At 39.1% G+C, this 21,437-nt stretch overlaps 1 protein-coding gene across 1 annotated transcript in view; it reads right to left on the bottom strand.

The window, feature by feature from the left end:
* Positions 1–21,437, bottom strand: part of LOC145988917 (atlastin-3-like) — a 284,911-nt gene that overhangs the window by 193,238 nt on the left and 70,236 nt on the right. Inside the window, exons 6-7 of the mRNA XM_083124215.1 lie at positions 16,865–17,000; positions 8,742–8,902 (exon numbers count right to left, since the gene is read on the bottom strand). Coding sequence (XP_082980341.1) covers positions 8,742–8,902; positions 16,865–17,000 — 297 coding nt within the window. The remainder of the gene's footprint in view (positions 1–8,741; positions 8,903–16,864; positions 17,001–21,437) is intronic.

Raw genomic sequence — 21,437 nt, 5'->3', positions numbered from 1 at the left:
TATAATAGAAGATAATCGCGACGAAATTCTGAAAGGAAGATTTTACAAAGAGGAACTTTCTAAAACAAAATACCCCGACATCTATCTTATTGAAAAAGTATTACGTAGAAAAGGTGACAAACTGTTGGTGAAATGGCTGGGACTCAAGGAAAAAAGTTGGATAGACGCAAACGAGGTGATTGTGTAACAGGTGCTTGGGATGTGGTATGGCGACTGCCAGGTTTTCATCGGAACGTCAGGATAGGAAAAATGGCGAGCTTCTACCCGACAACGTTCGCTGCCTCAATGTTGGACCTTCTGGATGTGAAAAAACAACGTTACTTATTGATAATTTTCTTCTTGCACCCAACTGGTTAAACTGGAAGAACAGGCACCTGTATGTTTTCTCCAAAATTTTGGAGCAACCGAAGTATCGCCAGCTGTCGAAACTGTACGAGGGACTAGGCATAGCTATATTTGCTTCTGAAGTGATACCACTAGACTGCTGTCTCGAAAATTCGGTGGTGGTTTTTGATTATGTGATCCTAGAGAACGAGAAAGAAATTCGCAATTTTTTTACTCAGGGTTGGCACAGAGGCATGGACTGCTTCTACCTTGCTCAGACTTTTTCCAAAATCCCCAAGCAGCTACTCCAAGACAATGCTAATTTCATTTGTTTGTTTCGTCTAGACTACACCAATTTAAAACACGCTTACGATGATTATGTAGGTGGGGACATAAACTACAATCAGTTTTCCAAATTTTGCTCTTCATGCTGGAACCAAGATGATTTCGGATTTGTCACAATAGACATGACGAGGAAACCGAATAACGGAAAATACAGAAACAAAATTAATAATTTTCTAAACGTTGCAACGTTACAAGAAACGTCTTGACCTATTATAAATAACTACATACAAAAAAAAATGAAACTCAAACTTACAGACGACAACCTGAAGCTGCATAGCTACCTGGCAAAACGGTTAAAGAGTTGGAAATCCGAGAATCGTGGAATTTACGAAGAGAAAAAGCTTCAAGACTAACCTTTCATCGATGCAATCAGTGGACTTGGTAAAGAAATCAAAGATGTCACCGAGCAAAACAAAGAGTTAATCAACGAGCTTGTGCCACTTACTGCTCGAAATTATACCATACTTACACCGATATCCAGCATTCACACTACTCCGTTCGAACTTGCTCCGGCTCCGAGACGTCAGGCCCTAGGCAGTACCTCTTCGGACAAGCTAGTAGAGCTGGGTCCGTTGGCGACGGATTATCTAAGCAACGGGAAATTCGAAAAAGACGAGGTATTCGGATTGTACCCGACCATGGAACATAACGAGGGTGTGGTTTGGAAGATTGGAAAGTCAAAAGTCACGTCCGAGTGCGACGATGTAAAAGTTAATTTGGGCAAGAAGAACAGCTCGGCCAGGTATCCTGGCACGGTGGGACTGTGAGAACTTATCACTAAGAAGCAACCTAAAGATTATACAGACAAGGATTACCAAAGTTACACAGAAATTTTGATCATGACGGACGCACTGTACCAAACAACGATGCAACACAGAATCACGTGAAATCTAGCAGTGGCGAATAGTACAGGAACCTCATCAAGCCAATATGGACCCAGCTCAAGACTGGCAGCGGTGTCAAACTCTACAATACCTTGCCCAAGGAGTTTGTTTGGGTAGACGACGTAAGGAAGCTTGTAGATCGATTGCTGGTTATCGCAGGCGAAGAAAATGCAGGCAATCGCAACTTCCACAACGAGAAGGTGGGCATCATGAACATGATTAGCACCAAGCTTACCAACTTCATTGTCAACAACAACAAAGGTATAGGTTACCTTATCACAATCATCAACACCCTGCCTCCAAAATTCTGGAATGTAGTCGAGGGTCGAGGTTTGGTGAACGATATTATCAACAAGCTACCCTTCGAGATGCACCTGCCAGGTTACCAGTACTGCGATCTGGGTACGAAACTCGAACAGCGACTGGAAAGAGGAGACAAGGGAGTGAACCCACTGGACGCAGCATGCAAGGACCACGACATTGCCTACAATGTTCACGCCGATCTTGACGCACGTCATGATGCTCACAGAAAGTTGGAGCATGCGGCTTTCGGGAGAATCGGCAGCAGATATGCCTCGCTAGGTGAATGGGTTGCCGCATTGGGTACGACCATCGCCATGAACACAAAACAAAAATTAGGGTGGGGATTGTAACTAAATAACCCTTGTGAAAAAAAGCAACATGTATAACCAACCTACTATCACTTCATTGCATTAGGCAAAGCAGATATTTTCTCTTGCCCTCCCGAGATATATAAATAACATACTATCACCATGTAGCCCAAAGGTGTCGTTTACCAAATACCCTATGCAAACCTCAAGTCTCTCGGAACATTAGATGGAATTCTCACAAAAAAAGCAGCGCGAGAAGAAACATTCCTGCTTGGCAAAAGGTCATGGAATGAAATTGCTGCTCAGCATTCCTCAGTTGAGGAGGTTACAAAGTTCGCGAAAGCAGCAGAAGACTGGAGGTTTCATATTCAGCATCCCGGCTATCTTGGCAGTTTTGGGTGCTGTAGGCAGCTTGGCAGGAGGCAGTGCCGCCATTGCCAAGACTGTCATCGATGCAAAAAGGAACAAGGCCGAGTTAGAAGAGCAGAAACGCCACAACCTGGCTATGGAGGAGAAGGGGAAAGGTGTAACCAAAAGCGAAAAAACAACCTCGAAGCTTTGAAAATGTTAAAAAAAGAGAAGAGCCTCTGTCCAACTTCGATATTGAATCTTTGATCGAATCGTTGGAGATCAAGCACTTCAGGGGCGTTTTCATTATCTGATTCTCTACCCTCTGTTGTGAAGAAAAAAGAGTGTGGTGTGGTTAACCTAGACAGTTACGAAAATCCAGGTACACATTGGATATGCTACCTCAAAGTCAACAACAACAAAGCATTTGTTTTCGATTCATTCGGAGGCATGACACCTGCTGGGTTGGTAAAGTATCTCAGTCTTGTCAACCTCTACTACAATGACGAACGCATCCAGGGTTTCAGCTATGTGAACTGTGGCCATCTCTGCGTTTCCATGCTTGTCTTCCTCTCGCAATTAAATAACCCAACAATCGAGGATTTCCAGAAAGCATTGTGGCACCTGAAGCACTATGGGAGTATTCCATCTCACAAGCGAGACTTCGCTTCTGAAACTCGCATTGCATGACAATATCATCTATCCTAAATCTATTGCTCTTTGTGCATTCTACAGCATGTACCTGATACCTAATGTGACGGTACACAACAATACCATCAAAATTGGCAGCGAAAAAATCAGCATCACCCCTGGCCAGTACAATCTGTCTACCTTGTAAGCTCAATTGTCAAGACGTGAACTGCTGTCGCAAGATTCTGTAACTCACAGGGTGGAACTGGTGTCTGCCATGGAAACCGTATACCTGGGTACCATCGGAGAGCTTTTGGGATTCGAGAACAACACAAAGCTTGAACCTGGCATCAAGGACATCGGTGCTAACATTCCTAAATTTCTAGCCATCGAGACTCTGAACATACATTGCAATGTGGCAGAAGGTATGATCACCAAATCCTCGGACGGCATCCCAGGGAGTCACAAGCAGACAGGTATTATCGCTACGTTCAAACCAAACTCTGAGTTCATGGAGCCAATTATATACACACCCTCCCCACCGATATACTTTCCTGTATCTCGTAATCGCATAGACAACATAGAATTGGCAATTACCAACGAGAAGGGAGAGGTGGTTGATTTTGCAGGAGCCACGACCACTGCCGTCGTGGAGATTAACATATAATAAATAACCATTATGGAGCAAATCGAAAGTTACGAGTTGCAGTCCTTCTCACCCAATCGTCGCACGTTTGCCAACCTCAATGAAGCGAATCGATAGATTGAATACGACGTGGATGTCGGGGACGGGTTTATTCACCCTCACAGAGCTGATTTGTATATCAAGTTTGATGTTATGAAGAGAGACAACGGCGAAGCATTCCTTGCCAATGCAAATTTAAGACTTGTAGATAATTTTGTGCCGTACCTGTTCTCGCAGGTGGAAGTTAGAAAGCATGGCACCGTCATCGATAGGGTTGACTACCCCGGGATTACCTCTACAGCTGTGGGAACACTGAAACTCTCCAAGACCGATGCAGCATACTACCAGGCAGGAGGATTCGAAGCAGGTACAAAAATCAAAACTCAAAGTCACACAGTACTGTTTCCCATGCGCCTGCTTCCTGGCTTCTTCTCCGACTACACAGAGATTATGTGGAAGGGTGGTTTGCGCGTCACTTTTCGCAGAAGCGCCAACGACAACGGTGCGCTGATGTGTTACACCACCTTGAGTGCAGACGGTTCAGCACTTCACAACACACTACCCGATCCTGCCAAGTGCATCATCCAGTCCATGGAGCTGCGCATGCCCGTAGTGGAATACGAAACTAACTACGCTCTCAAGTACAAAGCATACATTTTGAAGAATCCCCAAGTACCCATCCAATTTTACGGTTACTAGTGCGTGCAAAAACCTGCTTCCGGCAACCATTTTGAATTTGACGTGACCACACAGTTTAACAGCATCCGGTACGATATGCCAGAGTTTGTGGTTGTGCTCTTCCAGACAGGGAAGGACAACAACCAAGAAAAAGATTCGAGCCAGTTCGACAACTGTAAGATCAAGAACATCTACCTCAAAAATGGCAGGAACGAGATATTCCCGCGTGAGAACTACAATCTGAACATTGCATACAACGACTACCTGAAACTGTACGAGGCGTACACAGCTTACAAGAGAGTGACCTCTGGCAATGTGGACGTGTACTACAACCCCAATGAGTTTATAGCTCGCAGACCCATGTTCGTCGTTAACACATCGAAGAGAAAGCAGGTGGTTGTTAACGATCGTACCAAAATCAAAATTGTGTGGGAGTTCCATGACGCCTTGCCTGCAGATTCTCTATGCAGCGTCATTCTTATTGCAGAGAAAATTTTTTGTATGATGTCAAGAATGAAAGAGTGACTGAACAGTTTTAGATACAAGAAAAAATTGGATAATTCTATAAAAATTACACTCACCTTAGATCCAAACATTCTTCACACATAAAAAAATCACTATACTATAGAAATTTATGGCAATACTGAGTAGTGCCAACTTCTATTTGTAGGTTAGCTTCGCCTGTGAAATATCATATGGTGAAATTTTTGTGAAGTTGGCAACACTGCGAGCCCCCACTGTGACCTCCAAAAGTAGTAGGGGGCATTGAATCCCATTGTAAAAAGGCCACCACATACATCGTGAAAAGGGGGCTCACACATCATAAAAAATACATCGTAGCCGTTTACGCTGAGGACCCCCACCTACAAAAAAAAAATAAGGCCCCCAAATACATCGTAGACGTTTACGTTGAGGGCCCCACCTACAAAAATAAGGCTCCAAAATAAGATTGAGCAAAAATAGGGCTAGAACATCGTCAAATGCTATAAAATCAACAAAAAATACATCGTAGCCGTTTACGCTGAGAGACCACCAACAAGGATAACATAGTAACAACCATTTTACACTTTGTAGATTATTTTAACCCGTAAAAGGCTGTAAAAAAGTGAATAGGTTAAGTTATATCACGTAAGATCATGGCATACTTACAAAGATGAGGCTCCAAAAATAAGATTGAGGAAAAAATAGGGCTAGAACATCGTCGAACGCAATAAAATCCATAAAAAAATCATCAAAATATGTCAAATATGTCACAACTGAGGTTAAATACTAGGCATACCTACAAAGATGAGGCTCCAAAAATAAGATTGAGCAAAAAATAGGACTAGAACATCGTCGAACGCAATAAAATCCATAAAAAAAATCATCAAAATATGTCAAACATGTCACAACTGAGGTAAAATACTACGCATACCTACAACGATGACTTAGATACAATAGGTTTACACTAGTGACAAAGCTTACCGAAATGTTACAGTCTGCCTCAGCAGCAACTCCAGCAGACGATTCTTACTATTTCGGCAATTTTGTGGCTTCCAAATTGCGTGAATATGACAGCGAGACTCGTTTTTCCATTGAAACTGACATTATGGCTATATTTGCTCGCGCCAATGAGGGATACTACACCAGGATTCCTTGTTTTCCTAGCCACGTAACCAGATCATCACACAGCTACTCTGCCTCTCCTCTCTACTCTGACTCTTCAGATTCTCAACTTCCACGTCATAATAATCAGTCGACAACTGAAACCCATCATTCAACATGCCTCCCTAGACGCTACTCAACATCAGACCACTTTAGCTTTAACTGACATGACACCCTATTTCAATGCTGACGACTTTAATTCACGTCACCACGTCCTGGAGGAAGTACGTCCTTATGTGCAGAGGAACAATGTTCATTATATGCCGAAATCTCACCTTTCTGCTGAAATCTCACAATTACAATTTTTTTTGATAAAAATGTTTCATGTTCAGAAAAATTAGACCACACGCAGTTCATTTGGAGAGTTTTCCTCTCGTTTTGTCTTCGGAAATTTAAAGTGTTCAACCTACCGATATATGTTAATAAAAATGTTTACTAATCTTGTCCTAATATTTTTGTTTTCATGATCAGAGCAGATAGGACAAATGTCCATGACCTATTAAATGTACCTAAAAGATTTTCGAAATTTAAGATCTTTCCTATCTGCATAGTGGGAGTGCGGTGTAAAGAATTTATGTTGAACAGTAATAGAATGATATTCGACTTACCTGTATGGAGTCTTCTTCCAATGCTTCCACTATCGCTTGACATACTTCCGGAACGATCATGCTTATGGCTTGCTTTGATATTTTAAAAAGTTACTGCAAACTTGAGTAGGAATCACCAGTGGCCAAAAACCGTGAGGTTAACGCCAGCCTTTCATGTGCAAGAATGGCTTGACGAAACGTTGTGTCTGCTTCCACTATACAGTTCACGGTTAGCGCACATATTTGTCATCCACCAACGTGCTGACTTGCGTTTTTTTTAATTTGTGATGAAACGTAATTAATGAAAATAGATGCGGCTGCTGTCAATTGCTGAGGTGTACTAATCATCATTTGAGACCAGACTGTGAATAAAAAGAACGGACCACCCTATCGCACTTCCGTATCAATCATGCTACAGGGTGGATGATGCAAACGTAGTGATGCTACGCGACAAATCGGGGTCTGTATCGTATCAATGATTGATACGGAACGGGGATACGATACGTTGGTTTGCAACAAGTGGATACCGGGATCAAGAGACAACTTTGTTATTTGGGTTGCATAGACAACAGGCTATAAGATGTTATGGTATTGTAGGTCACGTGGCCCACAAATTACTTTCTCTGACTGTACGGCCAGACATTAAGTTTGTAATATCTAGCCCTGACTTTTCCAGGAAGTGCTGTCACACAGAAAGCAAGGATGAGAGAGGCGGTTGATACTAGCTCTTCGGATTTCGTGATCTTTATTCACTACATTACTGCTGTAAAATACTCATCTGAAAATTATTTGACGATTTCTTCTTTTGTGCTGTTTAACAGGTAACAGTTACTGTACACGTTACAGATGTTCAGCTGAGTGTGCAGTTCTACTTGAACAGGTAAGTCACTCAGTGTTTAGCTAAAAATGTCATTCGTTTGACGATCTGGGAAGGGAATGCATTCGGCATGAGTGGCATGCAAGACCTTTAAAGAAGTGACACATATACATTATAGGTATTTGCAATGGCACCACCTTCTGAGAATATTTTTCAATATTTTTCCACATATTGAGCGTTACATCATAGTTCAGTCCGATCGCTGTAGACCCAAAGGGAACGTCAACGATGTTCGAAGAGTACTTCTTTGTAAAAAAAGAAAGAGAAATAGAACATATTCAATTTACAAGAGATGTTATACACCAACATCTTCGAGTAGCTCACCAGGCTGACCATGTATGGAGGTTTAGCCCTCAAAAAGTCTCCAGAATTAAACAGTCCATCACAGTTTGAATGGCTAATGACGATGAACGGAAGCCGGAATGGCTAACACTGCTATCAGCGAGTGAACGTCTCTACTGTATGTTGTTCGTATTTTCATATTTGTGCTGTTTTTTATGCATTTACGATAGTAAGAGTTGTAATCTAACTGCTATTTCCATTTATTCTGTACTGTCCGTACATAGAGCATTGAGTTTGGTAAATAGATACCACACTGTATAAAATTTCTTAATCTTCTTTTCATAAAAGTTTAGTTATTAAAACCTTTTCATTACTTTTCTGATAAAAGACCAACAACGTCTCCAATGAAATACCCTCTCTGACTGTTAACAATTGGACCCAACAGGTTCGTGGTACGAACAATCATGGCAGCCTCCACAAACGATTTTGGATCCAGCTGATGTTATACATGCTCTCTGTATACCCTTGCATACCCTAAGGTGCTTCTAAATGCCATACCTGATGGCATTCCTCAGTATTTACAAGTACATAGTGAACATATATGAACATCCGAATACTCTCCGAGCCCGAGACCATAGCTAATTTCAATCCCCCCACCAACCAGTGTAAATATAATCCTACATTAATGAAGACTGAATTCATTTTTTTTCTCTTGACAGACATATATATATATATATATATATATTCGTCGACGTCTTGAATGAATAAATAAATTCCAGTGAGAAAATATTTTTACATGTGCACAAAGATTAGCAAATATTTTTATTAATTGGTAAATGAACATACCGTCAGAAAATCCTTCATGTTGGTTATCTTTTTCCCCCTGAATGAAGTATAACGTTCAAATAGCTCTTTGCATGTAAGTCTTCCATCCACTTTAATATCTTCTTGTTCAAAGAGGTAAGCTGCAAGTCCCTCTACATCATCAAGAAAGGTATCTTTCAAAACTGAAAATGAGAACAAATGGCATTGTTATAGAAACTCAATATTTTTAAACTGTACGCGGAACATTGAAACTGTAAATATGGTACAGAACAAACACAATACAAAAAAAGGCATTTCCTAGGAAGAAGGAAACATTGTTGATTGAACCATATGTAACTTCATTTAGTATTATTATCTAAATTCCAACACAAGTATTTGAGACAAGAAAACCTATTCCGGGAGGCGGCATATAGTGGTTCAGATCCCACTTTATACTGTAGGTCCAGTCCCGATTAACCTTACTGTGCATAAAGTGGACTTAAAACAGCAACTCAATCAATCAAGAACATCTATTGTTAGTGAACACAATAATAATGGAAATACTGGATTTTTTATGTTTACGATTTTTACCCTTTCGGATTGAATTAATCAAGTGATCAATTCTGTATTTCAAATTCATACGGGCTATGCAACTTCCTTTTTCAAGCACATGTTCTAGGAGTAGATACACTGTGACTATTCCGACTCCACATTCAGACTTGCAGAGTTTCATCATGTAACGCATCACATGAGAAGCATTGGAATAAAAGTAGAGCTCTCTCGAAGCCACATAGCTAGTGCACGGGCCTTTAGCTATTGAACAAACTAATATTTTATTAATTCTGCATGTGTTAGCAATAAATGCGTACGAATCAGAAATGGTAATTAATTACTTTTGAAGCAATTATGCAGTAAATTAATGGTAAGTAAAACAATGTACAGAATTTCTCATTTAGCTTTATCGAAATTGATTGTAATTTCACATATTCAGGGCAACATAATAACATTTTGTTTTATGAATTAGGAAGCTTGTCTCATTCTCGATCTCATCTTTTATTGCAAGTCCAGGGACATGAATTATAAATAAATGTAAGCAACTGTTCAGTTCTCAACTTTTGTACCACACACCAGATTTCATATGAATAAAAATCTGATAAGCTTCTCTCTTCATGAGTATTGTTGGATCATTTTCAACCTAATCATAATGTAGTCGTAGAGAGGTACCGTCTTCATCTTTTGAAGCAAGTGTTACGTCCACCTGTGTCACATGTCACAATATATATTTTGTCTTAAGTATGTAGCTACTAATTGTAACTTTGGAACATTCTTAAATAATATACTAAGAAATCAGCTTGTGTTTCGAGTTAAGAGTTAACAGTGAGGTTACGAGGAAGAGGTTGTTATCGAAAGGTGACATTTAGTTTCATAAAGCTTGTAACACAAGGGCGGATTAAAGGTGGGCCGGAGAGGGCGTTGTTGCCGACATTCACCCAGGAACTATTTTATTTGTTCATATATTGATACATACTTTATACAGTTGGAATGTAACACAGATAGTGCTAATTAAGAAACATACAAGAGCGGTATAGAGGGAGACAGAGAGGGCGACGTGAGACAGAGACGAATAAAGATAAGAATGGGTGTGATTAATGATAGGAACCGACGAAAGATTAGAGGGACACGAAAGATAGGAGGCGACGAGAGGTAAAGATGACGAAGGAAGGGGGAGGTTGCGACGAAAGGTAATCACGCATTAACCCCAGGACCACTGTAGGGCAACGATAAAAAAAAAAATTGGGAAACAACAAATATCAACCGTATTAGCTTGCTGCAAGGGCGAATTAAAGGCTTGAGGGGGTGATCATTCTTCTTCTGCGCTCATCACAAGAACTGTTTTAAGGTTAAGCTACGCTTCTGTTCCCACCAGTCACATCTTTTGTAATCAGAACTCAATTTATTGTGATTTTTGATAAATCTAACACAATCTTTATTTTATTGAAGTTAAGCAACTTAGAATGATTGGTGTGCTCAGCAAACGTTGTACATGGTGCAAATGTTGCTTTAAGCTTTGGGGGCGGGGGACATATGCCCCCATCCAACTTATTTTTTTAAAAAAAAAATAATTGAATATTCCTTTCTTTTTTGTTCTACAGTTAAATAAAGATGAACTTGGAGAAAAAAATAATTTATCACTTATCTCTATATACATAAAAATAGATGTATGTGTGTATGTATGTTTGTTCAGGGATAACTCTGGAATGCCTGGAACGATTTCAACCAAACTTGGAACACGTATTACTTGCAATCTCTAAAGAAATACTGTGGGGGTAAGACACACCTGACACCCCTAGGGGTGAGAGTGGGAGGGGGTGGCATATAAAAATAATCGAGAATGACCAATATTAGTGTGGAATCAATAGTTTTCGGGGTCGATAAGATGAATGGGGACACTCCCAATGCCGTTCAACTCCAAGATACCACTGGAACCACTAGGGGTGGGGTGAGAAGGGAGTGACATGTAAAAATAATAAAAAATGACCGATATTAGTGTGGAATCAATAGTTTTCAAGGTCGCTAAGATGAATAGTGACGCTCCCAATGGCGTTCAATTCCAAGACACCCCTGGCACCCCTGGGGTGTGGGTGGGAAAGTGGTGGCATGTAAAATGACCGATATTAGTGTGGAATCCATAGTTTTCGGGGTTGCTAAGATGAATAGTGACACTCTCAATGCCGTTCAACACCAAGACACCACTGGCACCCCTAGGGGTGGGGTGGAAAGGGGTGAAATGTAAAACGACCAATATTAGTGTGGAATACAGAGTTTCCGGGGTCGCTAAAATTAATAGTGACACTCCCAATGCCGTTCAACACCAAGACACCACTGGCACCCCTAGGGGTGGGGTGGAATGGGGTGAAATGTAAAACGACCGATATTAGTGTGGAATCCAGAGTTTCCGGGGTTGCTAAGATAAATAGTGACACTCCCAATGCCGTTCAACTCCAAGACACCTCTGGCACCCCTAGGGTTGGTGGTGACAAGGGGTGATATGTTAAACGACCGATATTAGTGTGGAATCAATAGTTTACGAGGTCGCTAAGATGAATAGTGACACTCTTAATGCCGTTCAATTTATTTATTCTTGGTCTTTGAGGTAGAACTAAAAATGTTGTTCATAAATTGTTGTTAATTTATATTACAGTGAATTTGTAAAATATATTACTTTATAATTTGTATACTGTACTTATACTTTTAAATACCTGTAAATAAAATTACTTACATTTTACGCTACAGTTAGAATTCATTAAACAGCCGGGCAACGCCGGGTAATCAGCAAGTTTATCATATATTAAGTAACACAGGCTTGTACTAAATGCTCGTGCAGCGGAACGCAGCAAGATAGAACAGAGGCTTTGAGGTTCTTTAACAAAATAGTTTTTTTTTATCCTAAGGTGCTCCTTGATTTATCAAAAAACGGACTTCAAAATTATACCAGCGACCAGAGGTGGCGATTAGAGGGGGCATGAGGAGCAGTTGCCTTCCCACTTCTTGCCACTTTTGCCCCAGAACCATATCTACCAATGGAAAGTAAACTGTCCTTGCCCACCAGTCTTGGCACCTTGCATCCATAGTTTTGGATCCCAATCGACGCCATTGCCAGCGATGTTAGTTCTAATCTCGAACACCAAATACATTCAGACACTATACAATGGAAGATATCAGGAAGAGTGGCGAGCCCAGAATTTGCAAAAGGGGGGTTTACGTTCATTTTTATAAATACTTGGACAAATGGGTATTTATGATTCCCACCAATCCCGAGTTGTCACGCCTCTGATCACAAAAGTGGAGACCATTCGGGACGTCACTACTTTCATCTTGGAACACAACTATTGCACTTCTTTTCCGCATTTATTTACTGCTTCTTTGATTTTCCTCACTTTACCCGTCGCTGTGACCTCTGCAGGACGTGCACTTTCGAAACTCCAGCCAATAAAATATTATCTGCGGAATAGTGATCCTCAGAAATGATAAACAAACATGTCCATTTTGAACAATGAGCGCAGGCATGGTCATCTACAAGGTAGAATCAAAAAGTAAGGTAACAAGTGCCCTGAAAATGTACAACGATATGCTAGTAACTGTTTTTTTGTGTGTGTGTTGTAGGTATTGATGGATAGTATCCCTGGTGACCGCTAGAGTTTATTGAGTTTATTGAGCAATTTTCACACCAATAGTACCCCTGGGGGCATTGGTGCATGTACATTACAAAAGACATGTTGACATCGCACACATATATATCTATACATCAATTTGGCAATTTTTTTTAATAATAATATAACATAATATAATAGTAAAACACACAATGACAAATTATTTGTTGAAGTGAACTAGTGCTGTAAAAGTACATGTTATATAGTGTATACAATCTAAATTTATTTTATAAAGTTAGTTAATTCTTGAAATTCTTGAACTGAATATAATGTGTATTCCAATAACAATTTTTTCACTTTACTTTTAAAGATTGTGGTTCTCTCAAAATTTTTGTAACTTTTTGGTAATATATTGTATAACTGGATGCCTGAGTAAAAAGGTCCTGTTTGGAATGCAGTTAGCCGCACTTTGGGAATGTGGAAGTTATCTTTTTGTCTGGTATTCTTTAACAAAATAGTTTTTTTTTATCCTAAGGTGCTCCTTGATTTATCAAAAAACGGACTTCAAAATTATACCAGCGACCAGAGGTGGCGATTAGAGGGGGCATGAGGAGCAGTTGCCTTCCCACTTCTTGCCACTTTTGCCCCAGAACCATATCTACCAATGGAAAGTAAACTGTCCTTGCCCTTGGATAGTTCGATTTTGTTTCGTGTATGAAAGTAAGTGTTTCAAGTATGTACAGACTTGGAAGTGTTAATATACGTAATTTTTTGAAAAGCGGTTTACATGTATCAGTTTTATGTGCATTTGCCAAAATACGCAATGCTCTTTTTTGAATTTTAAAAATCCTCTGCGATTGAGCCGAGTTTCCCCAAAATTGGATACCGTACCTCAAAATACTTTCGAAGTTTGAGAAATAGATATTTAGCAAACATACTGTATTGAAACTATTTTCTAAGGTTCTTAATTGGTAACATACGGTGTTTAGCCTCTTGCATAAATGATCTATGTGAACTTTCCAGTTTAGACACTCGTCTATAAATATTCCAAGAAATTTTGTATTGTTAGTAGCTGTTATAACGGCATGCCCTACTGTGAAATTATATTGCTTAATAGAAGAGTTTTTGGCTCTAAATACACCAAATTTTATTATATTAGTTTTTTTGTTGTTCATAGAAAGTTTGTTTGCTGAAAACCAGCTTTGTAGTTCAGTAAGAGCTTCTTCCGTTTTTTGAATTAATGTTATATCGTTAACAGAATCTACCAAAGCCGTAGTATCATCAGCGAAAAGAGTAATTTGGGCGGTATCAACATTTGCTGGAAGGTCATTTATGAACAATAAAAACAACAGGGGTCCTAGTATCGATCCTTGGGGGATTCCAATAACCACATCTTTCAATTCGGAGTAATATGTTGTTTGCGTCCCATTATTGGATATGCTATTTATTGCAACGCTCTGTTTTCTATTCGATAAATAGGATTCTATTAATTTGTTTGATACACCGCGGATTCCGTAGTATTTTAATTTCTCTAGTAGCAAGTGATGATTCACACAGTCAAACGCTTTTGATAAATCACAAAAAATTGCAACAACAGAATACGTTTTGTTTATGGCGGAAAGAATATTATCAATTACATCAAAAATTTCGATTTCACAAACCCATTTTGTTGCTTTATGAGTATCTCACACTTTTTCTGTTAATGGTATCTTCTAAGTCATCTGTAATAACAATTGAGGACTAAAAGTGGAAAACGTTGTAAGTACCAAAAGCGAAAGTGTTGGGAAATCGCATCGTTCCCACATCAGCCCGTAAGAACATTCACACTAGTGACCTCTTTACACACCCTTTGAACTACTTAGAGGGCTACCAGCCACATTTCACGTTTACCACATTATAAAGCATGGCACATTTCACAGTTTAACGTGGAAAACAGTGTTTGAATTATTGTGGCACTTACAGCGTTTACCAATTTTTGTCTTCAATTACCTGGTGATTCACCTTTCAAATACTTTATTCCTCTGTTTTTCGGTAACATCCTTGCGGAAGTTTCCCTGCGATTGTTAAACCTCTTCTCGCAACAGGGCAATTTCATCATGCATTTTTAAGTCCACTTCTTGAGAGTTTGTTTCACGTAAGTTAACGATCTCTGTTTGGATGCTTTCTATTACCTTCTGTTGATTTTCTGCCACTTTTACACTCAAATCCTCTAATCTCTGTCCCATCCCCAAAGCAGATTGTGTGAGCTTCAAGTAACCCTGTGAAAACTTCTCTTCTAAGCACCGTTCCGCTTCCACCAGATTTCTACCACTTTCCTCCAACTTTAAGTGCAAATTGCATTCCAACATGGCTACATTCTCCTGAAACGTAGCGTCCAGACTTCTAGAGTTTTCTTGCATCTTTGCTTCCAGATTGCTGGAGTTCTCTTGCATCTTGGTTTCCAGATTGCTGAAATTTTCTGTTTTCCTAAATTCTTGATTAAAGATAATCCAAAGCACTGGAGTTTTCTTGGATCTTGGCTTCCAGATTGCTGGAGTTCTCTCTAATGTTTCCCCGAATTTATTTTATTCCAGAGCACTGGAGTTTTCTTGAATCTTGGTTTCCAGAGCCCTTGTACTTTCCACCAACATAATCCATAATGAAGAAAGCAGGAACTGACTGCACTGGAGATTCATTCTCCTCAGCCGATGATTTACTTGCACTTCTCAATATTTTCTTATTCATATTCTTCAAGTATAGAATTTCCATCACAATAGAAATCAATTACACTTCATGAACACACGAAAATAAACACTAACAAAACAAGATATTTCGGGTCGCACGTTGGGCGCCAAAATCTTGACACGTTCTTTCAGTCAAAAGAACATCATTTAGCTAAAACACCAAATAATAAGTTCACATGAAGACTCGCAGCATTCACATCATGCCTCTCAGGGTATGGGTAATATCTCCGTTCGTTGGTCAAAACAAATCAAAGTCAAGTTTTCACTAAGAGAAAAGAAGTATATTTTACTTCTTAGCAAAATAAATACTTATGTGCAGAAAATCCACTTCAATCAAAGAAATAACAGCTTCTTACAATTCAACTTAACCACTATTTAAAACTTGAAGCCCGAACTAAAAGTCAAGACAAAACAAATTCTTAATTCCCATGGCAACAGCTCTTACAAGATATGTGTATACAGGTCAGTCACTATACTGACATTATCAATGATAGCTCTCAATATTACATACCACAAGAATCACAAAATAAATAAGAGAGATTAATAACAATAAACATTTGTAGAATAAGAAAGGTAATTAGGAAAAACAATAAACATTTGAACAAGAGGAAAGGACGTGTCAAAGTACATTTAATAACTATTAAATAGAATACCTTTATTTTGCATTATGTGGATGTGATCTTTGATTTACCTTTAATCATTGAATACTACACTAACTTTTCTAATAAAAAGTGTTTATTTAAAAGTAAAGCATGTTATTCAAAACTGAGTAGGTATTCATATGGGTATCCAGGTCATAAAAATGTGATATACTATCTATGAGAATTTCCTGAGTTGGAAACTATGTGCGGGAGTTCTCTTATAGAGGGATTAATCAACTGTCTTTGTGATATATGGTTATGAGCATATTTTTCATCTTAATCTCAAAGGGAAAAAATCTCAACCTCACCTCAGCCTTGAAATAATAGTTACATAAATGTGAAAAATAATCTTACGGGATCAAACTAAAAATCATATTTTTCACCACATTAAATTTGTATCTATTAATAAACAAACAAACAAAAATTTAGATATGTTTGAAAAAAACTCATTTACAAAAGATTTTCATAAACACTACTTTCTAATTTCCTGAAATCTTGAAGAAGAATAAGAGATTACTGGACAGTAAAACTTGGTTTCGTTTTGATTTTATAAATATCTCTGTTTTGTTCTTGAATCGTCTTGAAAATCATGGTCATGTTCAATCCAATTGTTTAATCGTTTACAAAACTAATCAGAAATTATAATTTACCTGCTAATTCTCCATGAAAGGCATTTCTTGATGCATTTTCTCCAGGATGGGTCATTAAAAAGCATGTGATATCCTTGCACATATCCTGGATATAACGTCGAATATAGCATGCATTTTCATTGCTCTCATTATAATTCTGTGAATATAAAATGGATGACATTATTGTAAATAATTAAGCTAAACATAATAAAGACATTCACAAGGGACATTCAAAGTTCACCCAGATAATTTCACCTAAAAGTATGTTTATGAAGGGGAAGGATGGGAGAGGAAAGAGTGTTCTCTGGCGACACTGTTTCTACTTATAGCACGGGAAAAGCTCCAAATATCCTAAAAGTATTTCACTTCCGGATACTAGCACCAAACTTTGGGGGTTGGATAAATGCATATCAAAGACTATAAATCAGCCGGGAGACAACATTAGAAATAATTACGTCACGTTCAGTGACGTCATCAAAATGGCCACCCATCAGATTCTTTAAAGTTGAGTATCTCAGAAACTACCAAACTGATTTTAATAAAACAGGTTTCGTTTTAAAGAAGAATGTTTTTTTCTAAACGAAAGTTTATTACACATTTTGCCGTTAATTCAATAGTTTTTTTTAATAATGTTCGAATTATGATATTTTTTCCATATTTCTTGATTTTTATTTGATTTTTATTTACCGTCGCTCTTCTGCCACTTTTGACTAATTACGCTTAGGATGAGTGATGATGTGATGAAACTGGCGAAGCTGATGAACTTACAAAAACATCCAGGTCCTGACTGGGATTCGAACCTTGGATCTTCCATATTTCTTGTAATTTCTTTGGACGCAGCCCACGGCAAATCAGTCATATCATGCAATAAATTCGTTCTGTGCCAAACAACAAACAGCCTCTCATTGCACTAGTAAGAAGTGGCTATAATTCAGCAAGTGAGCATTCAAGCGAATATGATGAATATGAAGCTCTCTCATCACAATCGTGTTGAAATTTTTGCTTACCTTTGAAGGATATGTTCACAAGGGCATAATTGATGAGTGTAGTTACAATTCCATAAGTGACGTGACGAAATGTGTTTATCACGTGCAGCTATTTAACATTGTTTGTCAATTATCAAAAGTTTAAGATGTATTTTAAAGGATCATGTGAACATTGTTTCTATAAACATCTACTTGTTTTTTAGAATGTTATTAAAAGGAACATCTACAGGATATCCGATTACCAACAAAGGAAGCAAGCGTCCTTTGCATAACAAGATAGAATAACAGTTGCAGCACTGACTATTGCATAGTTGGTTAGATGCATTAAATGAGAAGGACAACTAGCTGCTCGCTCAATCAGACGTCACAAAGTAGAAGAAGAAACACCTCCACTTATCATTGATGATTCGCAACCACACAGGAGGGGAAAAAGATTATTAACAAAACTCATCACCTTGAAATTTGTGTATTATGTAGAAGTGTTCAACAAGTAGAAAAAAAAAATGTTGCCGTTGTGGTGAGGTATGTGATTATTGTAACCACTAAAAGGACAGTTTCCCCACCCATTGTAAAGCACGGTGTATTTGCAAGCGCGGCGATCAACAATATAGACCATGATACCAATTCATCTGTCAATTCATTTCAAGATACAAATACATCACTAATGCAACACCCCTCAGGCAATAACAATAGCCACGGGGTAGAAACTCCAAAGCTCAATGCAAAAAACTAACATCCACTTCCCAATGCCATTTCCACATAACACTACATATAAGGTTGTTTAAAATAGTTTCTAAAATTTAACTAAAAGTTTTGCTGCATGCTTGCCTGTATTATTAGTTTTACCTACTTAAAACTGCTCCTTGATGATTCATAGTTTACACTCTGCCACAGTGGTACACCATACTTTCTCCAACACCAAACGTAACTTAGCACTTCTTCCACGAGGTGTATTTTATTCTCGTGAGGAAGAATAAGAAAATGATAAACTTATGAAGGTAAAGAGTAAGTCAGTTTTGCTTCCTCTTCTAAAAGAACTTCCTAACTATATGATTCGCCTTGCCATAAATATTAATTGTCACTATATTAAAAAAAACATTTACCCAAAACAAACGCCTGTCAACCAGTATATGCACTTATGAAACACCTTTAGTGAAGGTATCCTGGGTTGTATGGAAGCGAAAAAATGTGCTTGTTGTTAGGAGAATTGCACGTTGAAATGGCCATAATTTCAATGATCGTTTCCTGGTTGGAAGGCTCTGGCTGGACTGAAAACGTCGGCCAGTCAGGTGTTACAACTCCAGGAACAGCTGAGGGCCTCTTTAAAATCATATGACAACAATGAAGAAAAATCATCCGAATGCTTTGCTCAGTAGTGCAACAGAATCCAAGATTCTGTTCAGTTCAAATACAGAAGGTTGTTTCACGTTGATGGTAACGATTTCGATCACCAGGGAGCAGCACGTAGGCACAGCACAGAGCAGCCAGAGCCATTAGGACGAAAGTACTGTGTGTTGACTTGCAAAGACGATGGTTGGTGTGTGAGTGAGTGTTTATATGGCACCAAAAATTCCAGTATTTTGGGAGGGGTACATCTGTGCCCTTTCCGACGTTGGTTATAGTTATAGTCAGATAATTAAACAGTGCCACATGAAAGCATTCCATGTGTTAAAGAAGGGCATCAATGCAGTGTTGAATCGCCATAAAGCTTGCACCGTACCTGTTGCTACAAACAGTCAAAGTGGGCCTCGGACATATTGGAAGCCCAAGCATTCGTCCGATGTTGTGCGGAAAGTGAGATCCGTTTTGCGATGTGAAAACCCTGCAATGCAAAGAGTGATTGCACAGGCAGTGCAATGTTTCCCTGCAACTGTAAATCGCATCATAGCCCAAGATTTACAACTTGTGCGGAAGCACAAGGCTCAAGTTCATAAGTTGCGTGCCTCACATGTCCAGGAGAGGAAGACCAACAGTCGGAAGCTCTACAAATGCCATCTGGCAGGGGACCGCTTGAAGTATGTGGTGTCCCTGGATGAAGCATGGGTGTATCTGTCGGGATGTGGTAAAAAAAGGGCCATCTACTATCGTCCACGTGATGCAAGAGGTCGATCTGAGTGGGTCAGTGAATGTGCTGAAAGTTTTCCACGCGGGTTCATGGTTGTTGGTGGTTACTGCTATAACGGCAAACTTCCACTGCGCAGAGTGGAAAAAAAGGCTAAAATAAATGGAGCCTATTACCAGACGAATATTTAGGAGCCACTTTACAGACATGATAATACTTCTCTCTATGGCAGTGACACATCTCGTGTTGTCATCCACCAGGACAAGGCTTCCAGTCATAAGGCAAATTCCACGCAGGCATACATGGATCGGATGGCACGTGAAACGGGCATTCATGCCATCCCCTTTACAGACATCCCGGTGAAATCCCCCGATGCGTCTTCCATGGATTTTTGTGGGTTTCCGTTGTTGAAACGAGCCTTGGGAAGCAGACGGCCCCGCACAATTGAGGGTCTTTGGAAAGCTTGTCAGGAGGAATATGATCGTTTGGACCAATGTGTTCTTCAACGCAGTCTCCTCCAATGAAAACTCCGCTGCAGGGCCATTCCTGCAAGACAGGGGTATCACGTGGAGCACCATCGCTCGTGGCGTCACGGTTTTTCTTAAGGTGAGGTGGGGTCTAACTTTGTTACAATGGACGTGAAACGACCTTCTGTACTGGATGGCAACTATACAATTACAAGGTCTTCTCGTTGTTTTCGAACGAATTATCTGTAAAGCGAACATGCTGTATTTTCTTTCAGCACTTGAAATTATATTCCCTCGATGAACTCTGGATAGAGTCGGAACTCCAATATTTGCTCATTCATGAATTATAGTCTAAGCTTCCCAGCGGTGTATCCGGGTTGATCTCACTCTTCCACTTATTCACTGGGTGCGGCAAGGTGTCGTCAATTTCACTGTTCTACATAAAAACAAAACTTCTTTCTATTTTCTGGAGGAAAAAGTTCTGATTGCATATTTTGAGCTGATTTCAAATCTGTATTTAGATTTTCTCTGTCAGGGATAGCTTACGAGTAATCTTGATTTTAATTTTATCTAAATTATTGCAATTTTAAGGCGAATACTGAGTGAACTCATGGAATAATTTAATCCTTTCTCGAAACCTAGTATATTATGTTTAAAAGTTATAAATGTGATATCTGACATAATACTCGCACACAGAATTGTTATATAATACTTATTTTCAAAAAATATAATAGCATTTTTGCAATTTATATTGCATATAACATTATATCCATGTTATTTTTCCTTTGTCTGTTAGACATGCTTCAAACTCTGAATTTGTTGAAGTTTTCTAATTTGAGGTCCCACAAAGTACCTTTCTTTCACTTTGCTGGTGAAAGACAAGGCAATTTGTTTGAAATGCAGAGGAAACAGGTATACTTTGTGTAGCCTTGTTGCATTCCCAATATCATTGCAACTATCTTGAACTCGCCAATTATCTTCCACTTATGCTCATTATATCCCATGGTGTTACGTGCCTAGTCGGCCGAACTCCATCATTAACATGTAATGAACTAGTTAGCGGAAGCCACAACAGGTGA

Source organism: Lepisma saccharinum, chromosome 6 (assembly GCF_977018435.1).
Source record: "Lepisma saccharinum chromosome 6, izLepSacc3.1, whole genome shotgun sequence".
Classification (NCBI taxonomy): Eukaryota; Metazoa; Arthropoda; class Insecta; order Zygentoma; family Lepismatidae; genus Lepisma; species Lepisma saccharinum.
This window is presented reverse-complemented; position numbering and strand designations above follow the sequence as displayed.